The 15,542-nt window shown below is 40.2% G+C and overlaps 1 protein-coding gene and 1 long non-coding RNA gene across 2 annotated transcripts in view; one reads left to right on the plus strand and one right to left on the minus strand.

Moving 5' to 3' along the window:
* The window catches only part of LOC122781740 (inactive phospholipase D5-like), a 37,466-nt gene extending 26,025 nt beyond the window's left edge, over nt 1-11,441 (minus strand). Inside the window, exon 1 of the mRNA XM_044045713.1 lies at nt 10,941-11,441. Coding sequence (XP_043901648.1) covers nt 10,941-10,946 — 6 coding nt within the window. The 5' untranslated portion in view covers nt 10,947-11,441. The remainder of the gene's footprint in view (nt 1-10,940) is intronic.
* On the plus strand, nt 1,022-12,769 carry LOC122781745. Its single transcript, XR_006361848.1, has 3 exons — nt 1,022-1,369; nt 1,971-2,813; nt 12,740-12,769. It is a non-coding gene; the product is annotated as an uncharacterized LOC122781745 (long non-coding RNA).
* The last annotated feature ends 2,773 nt before the right edge of the window (nt 12,770-15,542 follow it).

The following is a 15,542-nucleotide window of genomic DNA, read 5'->3' on the forward strand; positions in this document are numbered from 1 at the left end:
GTTGGCGTCTACTGCTGTCGACAAATACCAGTAATGGCCTTGCAATTGAAAGATGAACACTGTTTGTGAGTGCATGGCAGAAAGGCAGGCTTAGGTGCTAGACAATAAAGGGAAAAGTCACCATTCGCAATGAAAAAAATGACAAAAGGGTGTATTTAAAGTTACGGTTACAGACATAATGTGATGTGCCGCTGTTCTCCTGGTAACCTGACTTGTATTGATTCTGAACTCTTCAGAGAGGAAGGAATTACAGCCATGCTGGGTTTTCCCACCAGTCTCAGAGATACATGTTTATGAGTGTTCTTTTTCGTGCCAAGGTGTGAATTTTGAGTTTTAGACTGAAATCTTGGACTGAAAACAACAACCATGACATTTTTCATTTAGCCTCTCAGGGCAGAAAGTGCTTAGTCTCAAAGAAGAAGTAATGGTCCCACTGTTTACTGTGGGCAGTCTGTGTTGTTCCACTCCTACCGACATTGACACTGATTTGCTCTTGCTTGACACCACTTTTTACCTTGAGCAGAGTGCATGACAGAGACTTTATTGAGTTTATGACCCTGATGGTTGTCAGATGTCAGTATCACCAGGGGATGCTGATGCTCACAGTGATGTGCTGACATCAGCGCTTGCAGAAGTTACAGTGGCACAGACAGCACACAGTCAGGAAGGAAGCTACCTGTCATATGTTGCTGACATGCCACTTGTTTATTGGTTGCCTGGTCCGACATCTTGCAGAATAACAATGGTAGAATTATTTCTATGGAGTGTTATTGTACTATATACAGTATATTGTGTATATTTCTAGTGTAGTAAGCACTTCCACTGACAGCTATATATATCAAGGGTGCTGCCCGTCTCAAAACCAGTTCAAATAAAACCAAAAATACACCCTGTCCTACAGGAAAATGTGTAAGTAACCTCCTTACTAAATTTGAGTAATTACAAAAGCTGACAAGTATATAACAAATTGGTTTAAAATCATGTAAAATTCAACTTCATTCTCTACTCTGAGACTGTGAGGGCGTGGCCACGAGAGCCGTTGCACACACCCACACTCTATTCTGGTCTGCCCGGACAAGTGGGGACGAAAGTCCGTGAACGTCAGGTTAGTCAGTGTTTGTACAGAATATTAACGTCAACGCTCCGCCAACATGTAGAGAAGAAACATTTTCATCGTTTTGGTGGTCGTTTAACGACATATTGCGCGTAAACAGAGCTAATTCAGCAGCAGTTCACCACCCTTTCTGTCCCTCTGCCTCTTAATCAGCAACACCTGCAGCCTCACAGCAGGAGTCTGTTCCTCTTTCTGGTTTTCTTCTCTACTCATGTTTAGGAGTTTTAGAACTTTTCTGCGTGTTTTTACATCCAGGTAAGACATTTGTGGGACAAATACATCTTAAAACAAAACAAAAACAAAACGTATACATCGCACTTATGACTAGCACTTCATAGTTTGGTTTACTTGAAGCTCTTACTTACTTCTAGCTCTTATTTGTACCCAAATGTTTAAATGCACTTACTGCTAAATGGCATGTAATGTAATGTAATGTACTAGCTAGCAAAACAAAGGCAGTTGTGTAGGAGCAGTTGAAGTTACTCACAGCGAACAGACAAACGGTTGATAATTTACACTGAGGATTTTAAGTTTATAGCGTCTGAGGAGTTATGCTAGCTATCACGTGATTCGGTTTCCATGAGCCGCCATGTTGGCAGTATTGTGACTGTTTTTAGTTGTACATAATAAAAAGTTTTAGGGTCTATGAGTCTCTGAAAAAGGTAATAATTTATAGCTTGGTAATAGTTATAGCTCAATTTTAGCTGCAATGCATGGCAAAATGAACAAGGCTGGTGCTAGATTTCGCCTGTCAGAATTCACTGTGCACTTATATGTATTTGGAGATATATCGCAAAATGTGATCCTTATAATGCTTTTTATGAGTTTACGAACGGACATGATTATAAACCTGCAGGATCCTGACATCTTCAACTTCCCGATAAGCTACCCGTCATCTTACTCCAGAGTCACTGAAGGTTTACAAGAGCCTGGAGGGAAACAAACATTCAACTCTGGAGTCTACCGACTAAACATAGTGTTGTTGTCACTGGATGGGTAAGTGTTGCATGAGCACAACATTAGCATTAGTAACAGGCAGTGTAATGTTAATAATTGCTATGTTAAGGTTGCTGTGCAGACTTGTATGCCAGTTAGACTGAGTCCATTATTTGCCCAGAATTAACCCTTTGCTTGTGTTTGTTCCCATCACTGTCTTCTTCTACTTGCTGTGCGCACGTTTCATAGCTGTGATTCACCTTCTTTCTGGATTGGGGGGATCCAGTGAAATGCCTGTTTCTGACTGTTTTAGCATTCCGGAGCACAAAAGCTATCTAAAATCTTCAGTTTTACTATGACAAGCAAAGAGACAGGTTTTCTTAGATATTGCATGATTTATGTGCCGTCTGCTTTGTAAGTCAATGGAAGGAGCTGGGTTTTTCCCTGCCAGGGGGCGTGTCAGAGGCGTTACTTTGGTTGTGTGACGTCAATGTATAGAGCTCTGTGGAATCATATTTTTAGACATGTCTAAAAAATCGTGAACAGAACAGACAAATGTTTTTGTTCTCTACTCCATAATTCCTTATTCCACAGAATGTGCAAACTCTGTATTTGCTTTACAGGGTCTTTAAATGCGGAAATAGTGAACCATCTATCCATCCATCCAACCACTTCGAGGGTCGTGGGGTAAGCTGGAGCCAATCCCAACTGACACTGGGTGAGAGGAAGCGTACATCCTGAACAGGTCACCAGCCTATCACAGGTAGTGTTCTTAAAAAGAACTAGTTTTGTTGTGTACTATTTTTGGAGCTGACTACATGCTTGTTAGTCCTCCAGCGATTTGTGCTGTGAAACCCTTTCTGCATGTTATGTGTAGGTAATTACAAAAACAACATAAATCTCTCTCTTTTACCCTGTGAAGTACACACACTTTATTTTGACTACAGTAATATACAGTCATTACCACAATGTTCTTGTCTTACTGTTTTTGCAGACCAAAGCATTTTTCTCCACACTTGCGACCATCAACCGGCATTTCCTGCCTGATACCGCTCTGCTCTGCATATCTATAATCTGTAGACTGCAGCACTGTGTCCTTTTACCACTGTTCACAACACTATCAACTACACATCACTGCTGGTGTGTTTGTTGTGTGGGGAATCAGCAGGATGTTCAATTACACTGGCTCAGCTGGTGTATCCAGACACACCGTCACATGGCTACACACTATGTGAAGCAAAATCGCTTCATTAAAGCCTTGCCGGTCATGCTGCTTTGGCTTGATCCCTCAACAAGCTACATGCCTTGGCTAAATTACAACTAGCAGAGAACAAAGAGCAACTGAGTGTGAGAGAGGAAGACTGTCATGACTCTATTTACAATAAAAACTCAACTGTGTCCCCCCATGTTTAATTCAAGCAAAGGCATATTAAGCAATGTGTCTTGTATGTACATTTTAAGGGGCAGGTTGGATTTAGAAAGTTGATGAGGCAGACGTCTGTGTTAAAACATGCCTTTGCCATTTTTCAGTCAGAGTTGCTTCTTTTACAATAAACTTAGAACCTTAGAGACAGAGAGAGTAACTGCTTCCCAAAAGGGGCTACAGCACAATGTCCGCAGTGCAGCTAAAATATTGCCGAGCTATAACTCTTCACTATTACCTTTTTCAGAGTCTTATTGACCCTAAGACGTTTTATTATGTAGAACTAACAGTCACAGCACTTTTTTCTGTCTGTCATCTGTGCTTGCCGTTTTGTGTCTGTATGCAATTACAATACATTTATAAATGTGTACTTGTAAAACACATTAAGACGCCAGCTGATCGCCACAGCAGATCAGCTGCCTCCATTTTGTCCTATCCCTTGTGTCCTCTTCTGTCCACCAACTGTCCTCATGTCCTCCATCACAACATCCATGATCTTTCTCTGTGGTCTTCCTCTTTTTCTACTGCCCGGCAGCTTCATCTCCGACATCCTTTGTCCAATATAATCACTATCCCTCGTCTGCATGTGACCAAACAATCTCAACCTTGCCTCTCTTACTTTATCTGCAAACCTTTCAAATCTGTGCTGTCCATCCTGTCTAAGAAAAGGTCTGCATCTTTAGCTCTGTCACCTCCAGCATTGCCTCTCACTAGCATCTTGCAGACCTTCCCTTTCACTTTTGCTGCTATCCTTCTGTCGTACATCACCCATGACACTTGTCTTCACCCACTCCACCCTGCCAGGGTTAGGGTTCTGTACTTCATCTCTCTTGTGCACTGTCCATTGCGTTGCATGGCTTAACTTATTCACTTTTGCCACCTCTACCCCTTGCATATTCACCTTACCACCTGTCTCACTGTCATTCACACAGGTATTCTGTCTTGCTCCTACTAACCTTTATTCCTCTCTCCAGTGCATACCTCCACCTCTCCAGGCTCTCTTCCACCTGTTCCTTACTCTCACTACAGATTATCATCTGCAAACAACATATGCCGAAAGAGACTCCAGCCTGACCTCATCTGTCAACCAATCCATCACCATTGCAAACTAGAGAGGGATCAGAGCTGTTCCCAGATGTAATCCTAACTTCACCTTGAACCCATCCATCACTCCAACTGCACCTAACCACTGTCTCACTGTCCTCATACAAGTCTTGCACCATCCTCACCCGTACTTCTCTGCCACCCAGAAATTCTTATTAAATACCACAGTTCCTCCTTTGGCACCTAATCATAGAAAATGCATCTGTGGTGCTCTTTTTTGGCAACTTCAACTTTATACCCCAATAATTAACTACAGTCCTGCGTATCACCAATGCTCTTGAAAACTGGTACCACTACACTTCTTCTCCATGCCTTAGGCATTTTCTCGCTCTCCAGGATCATGTTCAACAGTCTGGTCAAAAAGACCACTGCTCTCTCCTAGACACTGCCATACTTCCATGGGTATGTCATCTGGACCAAATGCCTTTCCACTCTTTATCTTTTTCATACAGTAGCTGCCCTCACTTCCTCCTTACTTATCCGCTGCACTTCTTGAGGCACCATCTTCCCTCTATTTGTCCTCTCTCTCATTTTCCTCATTCATCAGCTCCTCAATATACCCTGTCCATCAACACACTTTATTCACTTGTTAGGACATTGCTATCTCTGTCCTTAAACATTCTAACCTGCTGCACATCCTTTCCAGCCCTGTCTCTCTGTGTAGCCCATTGCTACAAGTCATTTTCTCCATCCTTATTGTCCAGCCTCTCATACAACTCTTCTAACTGACAACCATGTGGTGCATAAGCCCTGACAATATTCAACATTTCACCTTCAGTTTCTTGCTTTATACTCATGATTCTGTCAACAAACAACACTCACCACCTCCAGAACAATACTCCACAAACTCTTCCTTCAAAATTACCCCTACCCCATTTTGATTCAGTTTGAATCCGCCTCTGATGCTTCTGGCCTTGCTTCCCTTACACCTGCTCTCTTACATACACAATATACTGTCGCTGTCTCCCTTCTCTCCATTATTTCAGCCAGCTCTCTCCCTTTGTCGGTCATAGCCCCTGCTTTTAAAGTATCTTCTCTCACTTCCACACTCCTACCCTTCCACCACCTCACTACCTCCTAATACACCTTCCCCCTCTCCTCATCCATTGTCTTGTTAACCCGATCCTTGACCGATTCCAGTACGATAGTTGTGTCAGTGTTTCAGTGATCCGCATATCTGATTTGGCAAAGGTTTTACGCTGTATGCTCTTCCTTCCTAGTTTATCAGGCACTAGTGTGTGTGTATATATACATACTATACATATATATGTGTGTGTTTGAGTGAGAGAGTGATCAGACAGGGTGGGCGGAAGATGTTTTTATGTAAAGCACTTTGTGTTGCATTTATTTGTGTGAAAGGTAAAGTGCTTGATTGATTGGACTGTGCATGTTGATTTATTGTGTATGTATATTTCATAATAAAAGCACACAGAAGTGCTTCTTTAACTGAATATTGTATGAAAGAAAAATGAAAGAAAGACATCATCATTATCTTGTTTATTTAATGATGACTTGTAAATCCATGCTGATGACACCGAATGTCATTGTAAGCTGCTTCACAGGTTTATCCACCAATTTGGTCCAGACTAATTGGTCCATGGTCACTATACAAGTATACACATACAGTACATATCTTGCATTCATTTCCAAAACAATGGCAAAAACATGGTGCAAAGCATGGTGCCTAAGATTATAAAATGCAAGTGCTGTTTTTTTATAATAGTATTTATCTTTAAATGTTGCTGCTCCATTAGCACAGCTGCACAGAGCAATTAACATGGCTATGGATTTTATCTTCAAAGTGAACCAAATTATGCAATTCTTCTAGTTAACTATTGATGAAAAATTTGTCTTTGTCCTTTGGGCAAAGTATATCCTAGGAATTGAATTGTTTGTATGGACCTAATACCCAGGGCTGCTGGTGCTGAGCTTTTTAATGACCTAGCACATTAAGAAGTTCATTGGCAGAGTAATACAAGGACATAGAGCTTAATATTATATCATCGCTGAATCTAGAGTTTTCTGCCCTGAAACCAACACTGCTAATAAAGGTTTTATCACCTGCAGTCCTGGTGAGTCCCTCCAGATGTGGCCATTAAAAAGTACATGTTAATTTTTACCTACATATAAAACTTCTCCAAACCGATGAGACAACAACAAGGTCATTGTTTTAATTTCTGGGGTTTCTTTCAGTCAAAGTGGCTCTGATAAAGTGTTTAAAATGCTAAACGACAAACTTTTCCCTTATCTATGGACTCCACTGTTCCTATTAATCATTCAAGATAATTGTTTTGTCAAACTAATGATCTCAGCACGTTGTATCTCCCCTACTTAATTTAACTGAGATGAACATAGCAGTTTATTGCACAGTTAATGAAAATAGCAGAGTGAAGGCGAAGATGAGCTTACACATTTTAATTGTGCAAGTATCTACACAAGACTAGACACTGTACATTAATGCGACAGTCACATCTGTCCTCGGTTTGCACACAAAAATCAAGGACATACATAGACAAACTCATCCTAGAGTTAAGAAAGTTACAGGATTTACAGCTGTTGAAAACATACACCAGTAGTTTCCTGACTGCAATTCATCACACAGATAGCAGCAATAAATCTGTAGAATAATACTGGTGTATTAAGACTCTAGTGACATTTAATCTGTCTTAACCTTGTGTCAAAAGTGGTTCATGCATACCAATACGCTAACTAATACAAGTGTAGAGACATTTAAAGATACCATCATTTTGTAAACTATTCACTCCTCGCAGCCAGGAGAGTGAGCAGTTTTCAAATTTCTATTAAGACAAGTCTGTCCAATGGTGAGATAAGGCATCAAAAAAGGGACACGGACACACGCACTCAGTGCTGACTGTACAGTATGTCAGTGCCTCATACAATTGCACTTCGAAAAACGTGAACTGTCACTTTAAGAATGATGAGCGAATCCCTTTTAGCACTGACCAAAAAAAGGAAAACGGCCATCCATAATTAATGTTTTGATAAATTCAACCATGTTCTCTGCTTGGCTCCCGTTATGTTCAGAGAGGTGGCATTTGTTTTGGCTGGTTAAAACGTATTAGCACAAGATGATGGATAATATGTCTGCCAGGCACAAGTGTGTGTGTGTGTGTTTGTACTTGTAAATATATCTTTGTGAGGACCAAAAAAACTATACCATACCTTAAAAGGGTTGTTTTTGGTTTAAGTCTTTTAAGGTTAGATTCAGAATTAAGTTAAGGATCTAAGGTATTATGTCTATGAGTGTCCTCACTAAGAATGCCATACAAGAATGTGTGTGTTCCCAGCAGAGACAATAGTCCCTCTGCTCTCCTCACTGTTGACCCATAAGAGCTGAGAAAGTATTATTTCACTTGTTGTTCAATCAATTCTCCATTTCATGTGGTAGATGCAGATAACAAATGAACAGTCTAATAAGAATTTTACATAAGGTACGCATGCTTGCGTCCTAGTGTAAAATTATGTTTCCATGTCCCCGTTTGGTCAATGGATTAAGGAACAGGCACTTGATATCTTTTTTTCTCTCTCACAGAATATTCTAGCACATAGGATTTACTCCCAAACTCATGAATGTCATTAGCCAGTCAGCTTTATCATCTTTTACATTTGCTGGATTGCTTTTTTTTCCAAGGCAGTTGCCAATTAACTTTAAACCTTATTACATTGTTGTAACAAAAGGATTACAGAATCATATTTGTGTATGTTGTGCGCTGTTGTATTAGTGCAGTTATTTAAATTCTTTTATTTCCATTAAATATACATGGGATGATAAACCTTTAGATCAGTGTGCTGTGCTGTTTTTGCTGCCACGGTGACAGTTGTTCAATGGCAGACATACACATGCTTTACTGTAAGTAGTATGACAGTCAAAGACCTGTCTCTTGATCTGAACTATTGTTTTTGGCAAACATGCAGTATCCAGTAGTTTGGTTGCCATGGATACCGTTTCAGGTGTTTTGTGTTCTGCTCTCTGCTAGCGCTTTGCACCATGTGTGAATGCATGTACTGGAGGTGTGTGTGTATCCAGCATACAGAGGACTAATGCTGTCTATGAACAGAAAGTTTTTCTGCAGTCATATGATTCTCTTCTTTTCTCTTCTCTTCTCTTCTCTTCTCTTCTCTTCTCTTCTCTTGCAGGATTTTCATGTTGCTACCCTCCTCTTTCCCATCTCCTTGTTTATTACCACTTGTGTTCCCACTCTTCTCTCCTATCTCGTCCCCACAGATTCAGTCTGAGTGTCATAGGTCAGACTTGGATGTTCCATTTTTGGCCCAGCAGAGCACTACTCTAAAGTAGCTGCCAATATCTTACTGTAATGGGTCTGAGTCATGGATTGTGCCCAGATCAGCAACTCACTCTCAAACAGCCAGAGAGAGTAGGTCATTGCAGAAATGTAGTGTATTTGGCAACTGGTCAGTCATAGTGCGGTGCTACAGGGTGAGCTTAGTCTGGTTGTATGATGAAACAAGCTGTACTGTATTAAAGGAGAAGTTAATATATACAGTATAGAGTAGTTTATAGTGTTCTGTATGCAATTCTGAGACACTACTTTTGTAGCTCAACCATCCATTGTCTATCCTCCACATAGGGCAAAAGGCAGGGTACAAGGCAGCGTACAAGTCACCAGTCCAGGGCCAACAAACAACCACTGACTCTCACACTTGCACCCATAGTCAGTTTACAGTGTCCAATGTGGAAAAAACCCAAACAAACATTTTGAGAACATGCAAACTCTTGTTGCAAACAAAGGTCTTTTTGTTGCAAGGCGACAGCTCTAACCACTATGGCACTGCGCAGTCCCTAGGCCAACCAATATTTGTTCTTTGAGGTTGTTGCTGGTCTTTACATGATTTTTTATATATCAAGAACTTATCCACCCATCCATCTACCGCTTTATCCTCCACATGATGGTCTGTGCCACTCTCAGCTGACATAGGGAGATAGGCGGGGTACACCCTGGATAGTTCTCCAGCCACATTGTCTCCAGAGACAAACAGCCATTCACTCTCATGGTCAATTTAGAGTGTCCAATTTACATAATCCTCATACTGCATGTTTTTGGATTGTGGGAGGAAACCGGATAACCTGTATGGCCCTTATTAGAAACAATAATTCATTAATTATTGTATTCATAGAACCTAGATTTGTCCTGAGTGACACTGCACAGTGAAAACATTTGCTATGTGTCCTCAGTGGTAGGACCTAAATGTAGTCAATGAGTACAATTCAAAAATGTCTTTGCTTATAAGAAAATCTGGTTCACAGTAAAGCAGTCTACAACAGGGTTTCCCAATCCCTGCTCCAACACACCTGATTCAAATGGTCAGCTCGTCAGCAAGCGCTGCAGGAGCCTGATAACGACCTATTTATTTGAATCAGGTGTGAGGGAGCGAGGGGACTTCTGAAACATGCAGGACAGTGATCTAGAACATACAAAGGTACAAAGGTAGCAGGCAAAGAACAAGCAAAAGGTAAGTCACGAGATGAACAGGCAATGGAAGATCTATGCTTACAAACAGATCAGATAAATAATTAAAGGGAGAGGTGAGGTGAGTGGTTAACAGGACACAAGTGAAATGGAAGAAGGCGAGGTTTGTAATCAGTGGAAAGTGAAGCAGAACAGATACAGGGAATAATACAATCAAAAAGAGACAACATTATTAATACAAAATAAAACATGAAATGGAGAATGAATGTAATCCTAACAAGTGACACCCAAAACAGAAATGTAGATTCATCAAAATACAGTGCAAGCCTAGGCAGATTTTGTCAAGTCTAGACAAATGTACAGAAACAAAATGTCCCACAGAGGCAGACATGACACTTCTCGGTAAAGTCAGTAAAACTGCCTCTTAATGACCTCCAGCAAATTTTAATATCCTCTGCTCTTTTTATCCCCATCCACATCTCCTTGACATTAAATCACAGTAAATACCATAATATCACTGCAAGATGTAGGAAAAGTTTATTTTTCAGCTGAATGCCACACAAGCAGAGGAAAAAGACACGGTGCATTAACACATGTGTCATAAACAGACAGACTAATCTTAACCATAACTAATATACTGGCCGAACCCTAACCCTTGCATTTTGTCCCCCGTAAGGGAGACACGTCCATAATGTGACTGTGTAAACAGATTTAGGTCCCCACAATAATACCTGGAACACACACACTTGAAAAGCCTCTTTATAGTCAAGCATTTGCAGCCAAAGAACAATCAGAACACCTGACACTTCCATTGAGAAATATCACTTTTCTCATCTATAGCACATACATTGTTTAACACCAGCAGAGAAAGATAGATAGAAAGATAGATAGTGTAAAAATAAGAAGAGCTCACCTTCATGGTGCATCCCTTAGTTGCTTAGTTCACTCTGAAACACATGTGCTTTTCTGGGTGTGTGTGATGTGAAAAATTGAAAGTGTGTGTCAGTCTGTAGCTATGAAATCTGCCGCTTCCCCTCCTCTTCCTTAAGAGTCTCAAGGGAGGGGAGTTTGTCGCTCTCCGCAGCGAAAATGTGTGTTGGTGTTTGTAAATGCATATGTGTGGGTTTGTGTGTGTTGGAGAGTGAAAGTGTGGCTCCTCTTAACCTCTCCTGCTCTCGTATGAATGAATGAATGAATCTGTCTATCTGTCTATTTGTTATTTTGCATTTCCATGTGTTTTCCTATCATCTTTCCTTTCATCTGTGCTCCCTGTGCTTTCCTCTCTGAATGTTTCCGGTGCTCCTTTCCTCCCTTCTTTTCTCTGTCTCACTTTCCTCCTCTGCTTTTCATCTCACGGTATCATGTGTACGTCCACCTACTTCTAACACTTGCGCTCTCTCTCTCCCTCTCTCTCTCCATCCTTCCCCTCCTGTTTCCCCATCCCCTCTCTCTCTCTCTCTCACCCTCTCTCTCTAATAGAAAGCTCACATTTCTCTCTCCTCTCATGCAGACAGAAAATAAATAGATGGTCCTGCTCTCCTCTTTTTTCACTGTCCATCCATCCACTTGTCCTGCTTTCGCCTCGTCTCTCTCCCTGCTGTGCATCACTGTGAGCTACCCAACCCTTGCTTTTTTGCTTCATTGATCTGTACACACCCATTCTTTCCACTTTTGTACAGATGAATTGGGTTAAAAAGAAAATAAATGTACATGACAAGATGTTATTGATTTAGCTACACCTTTATCCCATGTCCTTTTCATTAGTTTGTTTTTCTGCCCTTTACTGTTGGATCACATGTGATGGAGGCACACACTCACACACACGCACACACACAGGAAATGCCTCCCATTTTCTGATTAGATTTGCGACTGAGACAGAAAGATTAAGGGTTGAGAGAGAGATGCTACAGTGTTGTCTAGTGTGAATCTTATTGTGAATGATTGTTAAGTTATTGTTGGAGGTTTAGTTTTTGTTATACAGTGGTTATATTGACAGCACACACACGCATACAGGGAGAGACAGCAGCTCCTGTTGAGAAGCAGAGTACAGTAAATATTTTAAAGACATTCTGCCCTGCAGCTAAGCGCTAACAAAGAACTGCCAACAGTGGGTGCTGTTACTCTTCACAGTACAGAGCTGCTTGTAATGCAGCTCAGGCGGAAAAATGAGAAAGGCCAGCATTTGATAATGGGTTTTGAAATACACCGTAAACTGACCAAGAACATTAACTTACACTTCAAAAACAGAAAATGAGACACATTATCACGGTAGTGTATCTTCAACTCTAGCGTGCAAATTCAGTGTTGTATCATTGAATGTGTTGACACCAATAATCTGAATATTGGCTTCTTTGGACTTTGCAATGTGAAGCACAACGTTTTGATATGTACTCTGTAAATATAGATTATTATTATGTTATTATAATCAAATGAAGATGCATAATGACTTACAATAATCCACATGTCCTAATATGATTATTGCTGATTCCTAGCATTACTCTGTTGAACTTCTATGAATCATCACACAGTTCAATATACAACCACACACTTGTTAAAAGAAGACATGTTAAAATAAGTAAACATCCCATTCAAATTCAAGACAAAACATTTCTACAAATCAGCATATTAAAAGGCAAGCTGAAGATAATATTAAATAATAATGTTTCCTATGTAATCTGAAAATGCTTTTAATTGATTTTCTATGTTTCCCAGTGATGTAAAGTGTTTGAAGAGACAAGAGCTTTTGAGGAAGAGAAGAGGTGCAGTGAGTAACTTTTCTTAAATTAAGAGGACATATGGCCTTTTCACAAGTCAGCGAGAACCACATTCGTGTGACATTTCTTCAACTATAATAACTTGTGAACTAGCAGTAAACTTTTAAAGTGAACTCACTGGAGCAAAAAAAACTCAGAAGCCTAACTAATGAGCTGCAGCTAATTGCATAATCAATTTACCTCATGCGGAGTTGGCATCTAGTGGATTTTCACCATTCGTTCAGTTCAGCCTCTGAGTGTGTGTGTGTGTGTGTGTGTGTGGTGCTGGCCTAAATTAGATTAAGGAGATTTAAAGATTTCAAAATTGACAGCCGGGCAGCCCATTGCCTAGTGGAAAGGGAACTTGGCTTGAAACGGGGAGGGCTGCCGGTTCAAATTGCGACAGGTCAAGGACTGGAGTACCTCTGAGCAAGGGACCCAATCCCCATTCATGCCCATTGATTGGATTAATTGGACACTCTAAATTGAACCCACCCATGTGGGGCCACATCCAGTGTTCTCCTACAAGTCCCAAGTCCGTATAAATGAGAGGGTTGTGTCAGGAAGGGCATTTGTAAAAAAAATAAAAAAATCTCTGCCAAATCAAATATGATCACTGAAAACAGGTGAGAGGGAGAAGCCTCTCACCTGTTTTCTAACTAACTATTGTGAATCTAATATTCAAAATCCTGGAAAGACAGTGTAACAGTCAAATGTGAGCAGTGGAAAACACAATATAGACTTCCTTTTTTTCATTTGATGCAATAACTCCCTCTACTGTTCTTTATGTATAAACAATACAGATCCAGTCCCTGCACTTGGACACTGTTGTTTGTGTTTACTGTTGAGTGTGTGCTGCTTTGGAACTTATCTTTCTAAAACCTTCTAACACTAATCATCAAGATGATTAATGTTTTATTTCTAGTGTTTTGATTTTTTTTTTTGTCTTGTATGTAGATTACTACGGCTGTCTTTTTGTCCTTGTTGATTTTTGTGAATTTCCCAGTTTTGTTTTAAAACTTCCCGCCTTTTAGATTGCCTGCCCCACCCTAATTAGTTTCACCTGTTTCTAGTTGTCTCTCCCTTCCTGGTGTGTATATATTCTCCCCCTTCTCCCTTTGTTCTCATTCAGATCATCTGCATTGCTTTTGCCTGTTTTGCTCCTTGTGTGCTATTCCCCTGTGATTTTGATTGCTGTCACTTTAACTTTAACTTTGCTTTGTTGTTTTATTTTTGCTTGAGACTGACTTTGTTTAATACATTAAACCACTGTTTCCCTATCCTGGTCTTCAGAGACCCACTGCCCTGCATGTTTTAGATGGTGCTCTGCTACAACACACCTGATTCAAATGAATGGCTCGTTATCAGGCTTTGGCAGAGCTCGATGATGAGCTGACCATTGCATTAAACAGATTTTTACCTGCACTTACCCCTGAGTTGTCATCACAACTGTGACACATCATGGCAAATGTTGAACAAATGAATAACCTATTACTTTACATAGTGTAATTTAAGCTGTTACTGAGTCTAGATGCTTTTGAAACATTGAAATACAATATATCTTATGTTTACATTTATTTTGAACAAAAGTACTTCTGTGAAACTAAAGTAAAGTTGTTTTTGTTGTGATTGACCATTTTGCCTGATCTGAGAGATAAAAAAGCATATGTCCATCTGGCTGTAGTGGGTGTAACATGAGTAGTAATGAAAGCTGTGCAGAAGAACAGTGCTTGAAGTATGAATCAAACAGTCTTGAACAGAAGCAGTAAACTTTTAAAGTGAACTCACTGGAGCAAAAAAAACTCAGAAGCCTTAAATAGAGTTGCTGCTGACGTAAAGTGGAGTTGAACTCGAGCCAGACTGTCAAACAAGGAAACAAATAACAATCAATTTAATTGGTGCCCACTATCCAGTATTGAATGCAATGATACAGATGATTGATGGTTGCAGGCTCCTGGCCAAAGGCACATACTGTATATACCCTCTGCATTTTTTTTCTGGCCACAAAATATGAGTGTGTTGGCATCTGCTGCTCTCACAGAATCTCTCTCCTCTGATTTTTTGCCAAAGGATTAGTGTTACTTAGGAAGGGGGAAAACTGTTCTGAAATGGCTCCTCTGTTGTTGCTCCCACACAGCATCCTCTCTAACTGGTATGAGAAACCAGCCTTAATTAACAAATCCCTCACACAGATAATGTGTCTGCTCAACAAAAGAAAGTAACTGTCTCTTGATTAATGTCCCTAAGCAAACACTGGAACATTTCTACTGAAGGATAAATGACATGTTAACAGTAGTGTGGGGAATTCGCTTGATGTCTCAGGTAAACTGAAGGAGACATTGTGCATGTAAATCTCAAGAGAATTCATGTCTGGATACAACTATAAGATCTGTCCTGCTGTGGAAGTAGAGACAAAACCCTTGGGATTGAACAGCAGTTCACAAATTATTCCTCAGCTTGAAGGAAATGCCCACTGTGTTCAAAGCAGCCACTGGTGTGTTTCATGTATGCAACTAATCTCATTGCAATCAGGAAACAACTGCGAGGCAAACAGTCACATACAAATGAGAGAGGTTACAGGAAGACATCACATCTATTCTTTCCAGTAATGAACTGAATAGAAATCAATATAATTTGCACAAGATACAGCAAGTCCCACAGAGGAATATTTAATGATTTCAAATAACAAATGGAAGGAAAGATGGAAAATGTGAAAAACATTAATTTATGAACCAAATAAAGCAGTTTTAGCACTACATCTA

This window comes from Solea senegalensis, linkage group LG15, assembly GCF_019176455.1.
Source record: "Solea senegalensis isolate Sse05_10M linkage group LG15, IFAPA_SoseM_1, whole genome shotgun sequence".
NCBI lineage: Eukaryota > Metazoa > Chordata > Actinopteri > Pleuronectiformes > Soleidae > Solea > Solea senegalensis.